Source organism: Podarcis vaucheri, assembly GCF_965113315.1.
Source record: "Podarcis vaucheri genome assembly, chromosome: 15".
NCBI classification, from domain to species: Eukaryota; Metazoa; Chordata; class Lepidosauria; order Squamata; family Lacertidae; genus Podarcis; species Podarcis vaucheri.
The window spans coordinates 35231917-35242028 of record NC_138753.1 but is presented as its reverse complement, the minus strand read 5'-3'; the positions used below and the strand labels follow the sequence as shown (position 1 = coordinate 35242028).

The following is a 10112-nucleotide window of genomic DNA, read 5'->3' as shown; positions in this document are numbered from 1 at the left end:
GACTGAAACATTTCGTTTTTAAATGTTATGTCTGCTATTATGTTGTTGATTTACTATATTATTACAAAATTGTTCTAGCACTGGTTGGTTTTGAGACGTACTCCTGTTTTCTTTGATGTAAGCCGCTTTTGAGCCTGATTCTTTTTGCGGAAAAACGGCATACAAATAAAATGATGATGATAGTGTTACAAAACACTCTGGCCTCCCCTATAATGTAATGCATTGAAAACAATCCATTCTTCATTATTAAGCCTATTTATCTTCTTCTCTCTGTCGTGGACGTAGGTCTACAAGAGCATCAAAAAGCAGAAACATGCACCAGGTGAAACATGGAGATAGTTGCACCTATTTCTATGAAGTGGCAGCTGGAGAAAGTACAGTTGTGATTGCAGAAGTGTATGTGTGTTATCTAAATGTGCCATCCAGTTTGTGCCTCTTTTTGATACACATGCAGTTTGCATGGGTGAAGCAGATCGTTTTCTCCATACCAATTCAAAAACTCAAGCACTGGAAAGGAGCACAATAAAGCGTGTTCTCCTTCACGGAGAGCACGAGTTGCGGTGGGGTTAACAAGACACCTCTCTGTTGCTGGGCGGGTTAGTTTGGATGGCCACCGTTGTGACTGGGCTCCTCTGGTTGTTGGGGAGAGTTTGATGTTGCCAATTATTGATTGACAGCCTTAGGTTATATATTCCCTGCGTGCAGCATTGAGCTTCTTGGTTGGTGGAGGGGCATGGATTGGCTGTGCCTGCCCCTCAAGGGTATTCTGTTAAAGGAATCCAGGGGCTCACCATGCTTTTGTCTGCACCCCTGTCAAGGGGGCTAGGGCCACGCAGGAGCCCCTGGGAGCATTTGGGGAGAGGTGAGGGTCTGGCACCCAGCTCCATTTACTCCCCAAAAATGTTTTTCCTTACTGACTTTGCAGGCTTGCGGATGGGCGGGTACAGATAGTCGCAACCAATGCCTAAGCAACCACTCATATTTTGTATTTTAATAAAGTTGTGGCCAAAATTATGCCAAAAACATTAAACAAAATTCCTGTGTGAAGTGTGAATTTATTTAAGGCTGGCTTGGGACCTCGGCACGCAAAAGCACCAAGGCATATAGTTTTGGCACCAGTTAGCACCCCCTGCTGGAGACATGAAGAACGTAGAGAAGCAGGCAGCTTTCAGGTCACCAATAAGGCAGGAGGCAGGGGCAAATCTCATTTGTGTGGTAGAGAATGAAGGTTTAGTTTTTCTTTTCGGCATCGCTGGCTTTGATTTTCTTGCCTAGGCACATCAAGTCGATGTAGAGATTACGTCCCAGGACAGCAGAAGCGCAGAGAATGGCTCCGTGAAGGGCTCCTGCGAAACCAGCTAAAAGCACATCCTGACCTAGGAGAAAACAAAGACATCACTGCCACTTGTCGGTCATTGCTCGGTCTGCCCTCTTGTTCATCACATCCCCTTGTCAACAGCCTGGAATGTACATACTTTCCGCTTGGGAGAGCGTCACGGGGCTACAAAAAGGCACTTGTGTAGCCAGATGTCAGGGACTGGCTAGACGCTGACTCAGGAGAGGGCTGGGCAGTGTTTTGCCTGTACCAGCCAGACCTGTGCCAGCCAGCTGGCAAGAATCAGAGGCAGAGGAAGATTCAGAACTGGAGGGTGGAACCCAGAATGGGCCAGAAGAAGAGGCAGGTCAGTCAAGTGACGGCCCAAGGGCTTCCCCAGCCTCTCCCGAATGACTGTCCCCTAGACCATGGGTAGGCAAACTAAGGCCCGGGGGCCAGATCCAGCCAAATCACCTTCCAAATCTGGCCCATGGGCATTCTGGGGATCAGCGTGTTTTTACATGAGTAGAATGTGTGCTTTTATTTAAAATGCATCTCTGGGTTATTTGTGGGGCATAGGAATTCGTCCCCCCCCAGTATAGTCAGGTCCCCCCCAAATGTCTGAGGGACAGTGGACCGGCCCCCTGCTGAAAATGTTTGCTGACCCCTGCCCTAGACTGGCCCCTAGAATGTTCTCCTGAATGACTGTCCCCTATTGAAAAGGAAGCAGCCGATGAAGTTTCCACACAGATGCAGTCTCTGGCTGTGTGCCCACAACCCACTGGGGGAAGGTACATATACTAGTGGAGGGCAGGGGTGCCCACTTGAATAAAATATTGGGTGGGCCCAATAAAATTATATAACGGTGGAAAATTATATAACGGAGTCGATGTGCAATGTATCATTGGTTTGTCTTGATTTGTGCAGATATTTGTGCAGATATTGAAAATGATAAATAATAATGATAAAGTTATCTGTGTCCACTTGTCCAACCAAACCCCAAAAGCCTCAGGAATTGGGGCAAGTGTAAGGAACTGGAAAGAGAATGTTCAAATGCCAAGACCCACTTAGGAAACTATTCCTCTTCTGCTGGCTCATTCACTCCCCAATGCATACCCCACTAATGTAGTTTTTGTGCTCCTGTGTTGTGTTCAAGCCACTGAAAAAAACAGCAACACTGTTCTTTCTTGTTTTAGAATTTCACTTTTGCTGCCTTATTTTCCTCACCAATCAGCAACAAGATCCCCAAATCTTGAACACAGGCCCAGTGCGGAAAAGTTATCTATTCTATGCCATCGAGATGAGGCAGGTTGAAAGAAATAAGAGTCATTATAACGGCCAACAGTTGCAGTACAGTGGAAAAAGTGAGGAGGTAGCATTTACCTGTAAGGTAGAGGTTTGGGACAGGGGTCTGAGGTCGTACTGTTGCCATGAAGTCCGGCTGGAAGCGAGCCATACTGTGGTTCATGCCATACATCTCTCCTCGCGGAGAAGCTATATAGTGCTTATTGGTGAGAGGAGTTCCTGCAGAGACACACGCAATCTGAACAGAGAAAGATCAAATGTCCAGGGAGCATTATTACTGCTAATTCATTTTCACCTCATCAGACAAAAAACAGAAAAGGTACTCCTCCATCTCCATTGGACTACAAGAACTATTTGCCCCGTGGAAGGAGAAGAAACCAACGCCATGTTTCTGGAAGAGTCCTAATCTACATAGTAGGGACAGAGAACCTTTGACCGTGTGGATGTTGCTGGATGCCAACTCTCGCATGATTGCTGGCCATTGGCCGTAGCTGATGGAGGGCAGAGATTCTTCATCCCTGATCCATACTACAGTGGTACCTCGGGGTACAGACACTTCGGGTTACAGACACTTCAGGTTACAGACTTCGCTAACCCAGAAATAGTACCTTGGGTTAAGAACTTTGCTTCAGGATTAGAACAGAAATCGTGCGCTGGCAGCAGGAGGCCCCATTAGCTAAAGTGGTGCTTCAGGTTAAGAACAGTTTCAGGTTAAGAATGAACCTCCGGAACGAATTAAGTTCTTAACCCGAGGTACTGTATATACTAAACCCATTCTCTGAACATTGACCCTTACATAGCCAAAATGGCACCATCACCGTACAAGAGCAGGTGACGGCAGGCTTGGGGGAACTCTGTAGGGATAAACGCGATAACATTTGGAATGAATTTATACAAAATGTAGTAGGCTGTTAACTTTTACATAAGCACTAGGACAATGACACTATGGCAATTAATACAAGAATGTATGGGAATATTGTAGTTTTTCTCCCTCTTGCTTTTCCTTCTTTGTTTTCTGTATCACTTTATTTCTTTTAACTGAAATCACCTTAATAAAATATTTAAAATTATTTTTTAAAAGGTTTGCAGAGGACAAACAAAAAAAAAGTTATTAAAAAAGCAGGCAGCATTAGGAGGGAGGAATGAGTGCTCAGGGCCTGTAGAATGCAAACTGAATACTGGGGTGGGGAAATGGAACGGAGCAGCCAGCCAAAGCTTGCTGGCCAGCACTCTGACTTTGAACACTCTACATGGCAACTCTTGGTTGCAGGTCCTACTTGCCTTTCATAATGTTCGTTTATTTATTTAGTATATTCAACTACGACTGCCTTTGCAGAAGGGCTGTACAGAAAGTGAATGACAAAATAAAATAAAATCTGCCTTGCATAAAAACCAGGATTATAGGAAGCAAAATTCAGCCTAAAGACAAGCAAGCTAGCAAAACTAACATCTGTTTAAAACCAGCAACGGAATACGCAATAAAACCAAGATGCTGAAAAAAGCCACTTAAACCAAACTTTCACTCTCTGCCTAGAAGCAGGAAGCAAAGAGGCCAGGTGTGCTTCTCTCAAGATCCTGGGTACCACAACTGCTAAGGGCCTCTCATTTATCTCAGGCAGTGGTGGACCTGAACTCCAAAGTGGAACAAAGGTCCTAGGCAGAGCTGGTCTCAAACTGTTTTAAGGCTTTAAAAAGGTTATTTGGACCTGAACGAACACGTAACCAGTGAAACATCAAATAAGTGGTCAGCAGGAGTGAAGCAGAGTTCAGTTTACTTCTTGCTTATTAAAAGAATGTGTGGTGGTGGTTGGAGAGGAGGAAAGTCAAACCAATGCTGCGGGTTGCAACATGAGTTAGTTTCCTTTTTTGACCACGAAATACCCACAGAAAATGTTCCAGACAATAACGGGAACTCTCATAACCACAAGGCAGTGGAAGAAGCTGTGGTTAAGCTATGTGTGAAGCAAAGTTCATACCAAGGATGAGAAACAGCATCAAAGTAAGGTAATAGGTAAGATAAAAGACCCCATAATGGTTAAGTCCAGTCAAAGGCGACTATGGGGTGCGAAGCTCATTTCACTTCAGGCCGATGGAGCCAGCGTTTGTCCACAGACAGCTTTCTGGGTTATGTGGCCAGCAGGACTAAACCGCTTCTGGTACAATGGAACTCCATGACAGAAACCAGAGTGCACAGAAACGCCGTTTACCTTCCTGCTGCAGTGGTACCTATTTATCTACTTGCGCTGGCGTGCTTTCGAACTGCTAGGCTCGCAGGAGCTGGGACAGAGCAACAGGAGCTCACTCCGTCGCGAGGATTTGAACCACCGACCCAAGAGGCTCAGTGGTTTAGACCACAGTGGCACCTTGATCCTAGCATCAAAGTAGAGCTTGCTAACTGTAAGATAAAAAGAAGGCTTACGGGAATGGAAACTACAAAGAAATAAAGTACAAGGTTGCTTAGCAAACATTATGACTGGGATATAACATCTGCATAAAAGGCGGGGCAAGCTGGGAGGGAACGGGGTTTTCAGCGGCTTATGTGAAATTATAAAAGCCGATGTTTAAGGAGACACGGGTGGCGCTGTGGGTTAAACCACAGAGCCTAGGACTTGCCGATCAGAAGGTCGGCGGTTCGAATCCCCACGCCGGGGTGAGCTCCCATTGCTCGGTCCCTGCTCCTGCCAACCTAGCAGTTTGAAAGCATGTCGAAGTGCAAGTAGATAAATAGGTACCGCTCTGGCGGGAAGGTAAACGGCATTTCCACGTGCCGCTCTGGTTCGCCAGAAGCGGCTTAGTTATGCTGGCCATTACACCTGGAAGCTGTACGCTGGCTCCCTCGGCCAATAAAGTGAGATGAGTGCTGCAACCCCAGAGTTGGCCACGACTGGACCTAATAGTCAGGGGTCCCTTTACCTTTAAAGGCTGATGTTGGCATTGGATTAGGGTCTCTCTCTTCTACATCAAGAAGTAGAGAAGACACCATTCTTGTACAGGAATAAGAATCATTTGCTGACACACTAAAAGTGGTCTTACCTGATCTTTTATTTGAGGGTAAACCTTCAAAACCGTGTCCATTATGTTGTCCACAAAACTGTTTTTGAAGGCCTCATACACCGCTCCTCTCTTAGAAACCTTTTCTTCCTTCCATTCCTCAAACCATTCATACTTTGCAGCTGTCAGGACAATTAGAGTGGACTTGCCTATAATGAAAGGGGTATGAAGACATTCATTAGCGATGTAGTTGTCACAAAGGGGCATCTCACAATCCTATATGCACAGATTTGTAAGGTGTCAAGTGAGGATATGACTCATGCTGGGGTTTCCTGAGGCATCATGCCTCTTCTATCACAGGCACAGCCAGGCTTGCCCTCTAGGCTGCAGAACTGGCCTGAATGCTCTCAGCAGCTGTTACAGCTCTTTGAAGAGGAAACAGTTCTTGGAATCCATCTGTCTTGAGAAACAACTGATTTTTCATCCAGGGCGAATTCACAAAACTGCCTTAGCAGCGCCAAAGTGATTTTCCCAGGTTGCATATGGAGTTCCTGGGCTGCTCAGAGGATAAGACCCCCTTTCTCAGCCTCACTGATGTGGTCCAAAGGAAAGCAGAGCTTCAAACAAAAACATCTTGGAGGTCCCAGGCCACATGGAGGTTAGGCTGGCCTGAACCAGAGCCAGGGCTTTTTGGGCTGTGGCCCCAATTTGGTGGAACGCTCTGTCACAAGAGACTAGGGCCCTGCGAGACTTGACATCTTTCCGCAGGGCCTGCAAGACAGAGCTGTTCCACCAGGCCTTTGGCCAGGGCACAGCCTGACCCCCTCCTTTGGTAATCCTCACAGAACTCTAGCCCAATGGTTGCCATTAATTTGATTCTGAATTGATTTTAGAATGAATTGGTTTTAGAATGCTGTGTTACTTTTATTGTTGTTGGCCGCTCTGAGCCTGGCTTCAGCTGGGGAGGGCGGGATATAAATAAAATTTTATTATTATTTATTTATTAATATGTTTGGCACCAGCTTAAGGAGGCATACAAGGCGCCATCCAACCGCCTTAGGGACTCGACTCTGAATTTGTATAGGGTTTAGCCTTTTCTTCTTCCACAAGGCAATAGAAGTTTAGGATCAGAGTCTTTCTTCTCCTAGATGGGTTACCTTCCCAGGCTGAGGCCCATCTGCCCCTCACTTCCTCTACGGCACGTGCAGAAACTTACTTCTTGACTGTTGGAAGCAGGCCCTACAAAAACCTTTCTTCTTGGATGGTAGTTTGTTTTTTGTTATTTTAATTTTTTTTAATTATAAATTTTATTAGTATTTTCCACACAACAACTTAAAAAATATCAAAAAATAACAGTACACAAAAACCAACATTAAAAAAACAAAAACACAAATCCATATCTTACAAGTTAATAATATAAACACTAAAAAGAAAAACAAATATTGACTTCCACCAATCCCACAGGACCTCCTTTACCGCTCATTGTGTCTTCCTGTTTTCCTTATCATCTCTAACCTAGCATCCAGATATAAATCCCTCTTTCTTATCCTTTCACGTCACAAAGTTATTCCAGATCAGCCAGATTTCTGTCCTCGAACCTTGGCTTTTAAGGTATTCAATTAGACACTCCCATTCCTTTTTCACTTCACTTTTTGCTTTTTGCCTTATTATATCTGTCAATTAGGCTAATTCTAAATATTCTGAAAGCTTACAAAGCCACTCTCCTCTAGGCTGGTAGTTTGAGTAATTTCCCCCTTTGAGTAATAACGCACTCTGTCTCTTTATGCTGCTGCAGTGATCCAGTCCAGTATCATAGCTGTCAACTTTCAGATTTGAAAATAAGGGATCAGCAGCCTCAAAAATAAGGGATAAGCAGCCTCACCTGTCCCAGGGACATTCTACGGGATATCTAACAATCCGGGATAGCAGCGGGAAGCAGAGGGAAACGGCACTGGAATAAGGGAATTTCCGGCAAAAAAAGGGAAGGTTGACAGCTATGTCCAGTATCTGTCTGACCTCCAGCCAGAGGTGGAGCTAGCTGCTCCGGCACCCGGAGCGGTGCACAGGGGTGGGGCTAGCCCATAGCTGTCAACCGTCCCTTATTTGGCGGGAAACTCCCTTATCCCAACGCCGTGTCCTGCTGCTGTCCCTTATTGATGATGTCCCTTAAATTTCCCGGGTTTCAAAGGAAGCAGCTCCTCCCTCCCTCCCTGCTGGCCAGGGAGGAGGGAGGCTCCAACTGTGTTGCTTGGCTGCGTTGCTCACCCAATAAGGAGTCTAAGAACGACTGGGGGGTGGAGCTTGCATGCCTTGTGCTGATCAAATCGGCCAAGTTGCCTGGGGACTCGCCTTTGCTCAGCGCTTCCCAGCGGAGAGATGACGGTGGTTTTCCTTGCTGCATCCCCTTTGCCGGGTTGCTGCGCTGTGGGAACCACCACTTGAGGCTTCGTTTGGCTGCAGGCTGGGCTTTCTGCCTTTGGCTCGGAGGGGCTCAGAAGTTGAACATACCTGTGCCCTGAAAATCCCTTATTTTCGAGGCTGCTGGTCCCTTATTTTCAAATCTGTAAGTTGACAGCTATGGGCTAGCCACCCGCGGGGGCGGAGCTAGCATCCCAGGCAGCGGGGCAGCGATGTCACCCCCCTTCAGGGATGACACCCGGGGCAAACCGCACCCACCACCCACCGCTTCCTCTGCCAGTGCCTCCAGCCTGTCCTTGAGCAGGCCTCCCGCTATCAGCTCTCGTTTCCTTGATCTGATAATCTGATCTCCAGCTTGTTCATGACCATGCCTCTGGCTCATACGCCCACCATCCTGGATCAAACCCAGACTGAAGCAAAACAGGATGGATAAAAAGAAAGTCACGCAGGGCACAGTTAAACGATGCAAATCCCTCCCACAGGAAGCAGCGATGGCTACCAACAACTTGGACGGCTTTAAATGAGGTTCAGACAAATTCATCGAGGAGAAGGCCAGCCACAGCTGCTAGCCACGATGGCTGTGCTCTATCTCCGTGGCTGAGAGGCATAATAATAATAATAATAATAATAATAATAATAATAATACATTTTTATTTATACCGCACCCTTCCCGGTTCAGAAAACCGGGCTCAGGGTGGCTAACAATAGATTTAAAACACTTAATTGATGCAACAGAAAACAGCTTAAAATACCGTATAAAACGTGAATAACAATAAATTCAGAATTCAAAAATCAATTTGGGGGGGAATCCATTCAATTAACATTAGATGATCACCAGGGCTACCTGGCTAAATTAGTCCTATTTGGGCCAGCGAGGAGACCAGGGGAGAATTCGCTGTGGAATCCCAGAGCGGGTAAACTTCATAAAAAGGGGAGGAGGAGGGAAGGAAGGAGAATAAAAGATCAGGCTATTGAAAGCCAGGCGGAATAGCTCTGTCTTACAGGCCCAGTGGAAGGAAGTTAAATCCTGCAGGGCCCTGGTCTCATGGGACACAGCATTCAACCAGGTCAGAGCCATCACTGAGAAGGCCCTGGCCCTGGTGGAGGATAATCTGACTTCCTTAGGGCCTGGGACCTCTAAACTATGATTATTCATGGACCTTAAGGTCCTCTGCGGGGCACACCAGGAGAGGCGGTCCTGTAAATGCCCCCAAATGCCAATTGCTGGGAATACCAGATGGGAAGAGCATTGTTGTGCTCATGTCCCGCTTGCAAGCTTCCCATGGGCATCTGACTGGTCACTGTGAGAAGAGGATGCTGGAATAGATGGACCACTGGCCTGATATCCAGCAGGCCGGTCGTCTATTAGGGGCCGGAAACTGTTTTTATGCTGAGGTCCACATTCCCTCAGGGCCACAGCGGTGAAACAACTATCTGACTTTTAGAAGACATCTGAAGGCAGCCCTGTTTAGGGAAGATTTTAATGTTTGATGTTTTGTCGTGTCTTTAATATTCTGTTGGGAGCTGCCCAGAGTGGCTGGGGAGGCCCAGCCAGATGGGCGGGGTATAAGTAATTGATTATTACTGTTATTACCTTTTCCTCCCTCCAGGTCACATGCATGAAATTAAGCCAAGGGCTACAACTTGCCTTCCTGGAGCCCCAAATTCCCAAATCTTCTCTCTCCACCGCCATCCCATTTAAAAAAGAAGAAAGTTGCACCACTTGGTCAAATACCTGGGAATCTCTTTTCCCACAGGGGGTCCTTTGCTGATGAGGATGCAATATACAGGAAAGGAATCTTTTCTGGAGCAGTTTCTCTTGAAGAATTAATGTAAGAAGTGAACCTATCAAGAAGGAAAACTTTGCCTGAGCTTTGATTCATAAAACTTTAATTAAAGTGTCACTTTTGTATTATAGTAAATATATATATATATATATATATATATATATATATATATATATATATAAATTATTTCTGCATTTTCCCATTACATACATTCATTTCTTTCACTGTGTTATTCCAGTTTTTCTTACCATCTCTTTTAAGGCTGGAGGCAAATATATATATATATATATATATAT

The 10112-nt window shown here is 45.8% G+C and overlaps 1 protein-coding gene across 2 annotated transcripts in view; it reads right to left on the bottom strand.

The window, feature by feature from the left end:
• Window positions 1-1035: 1035 nt before the first annotated feature.
• LOC309519443 (all-trans-retinol 13,14-reductase-like) overlaps window positions 1036-10112 on the bottom strand; it is a 26800-nt gene continuing 17723 nt past the window's right edge. The window contains exons 8-11 of one of the 2 annotated variants that reach the window (XM_082200431.1): window positions 9765-9874; window positions 5654-5820; window positions 2699-2858; window positions 1036-1376 (exon numbers count right to left, since the gene is read on the bottom strand). In XM_082200431.1, coding sequence (XP_082056557.1) covers window positions 1231-1376; window positions 2699-2858; window positions 5654-5820; window positions 9765-9874 — 583 coding nt within the window. In that variant the 3' untranslated portion in view covers window positions 1036-1230. The remainder of the gene's footprint in view (window positions 1377-2698; window positions 2859-5653; window positions 5821-9764; window positions 9875-10112) is intronic. The other variant, XR_014213838.1, reaches the window with a different exon arrangement.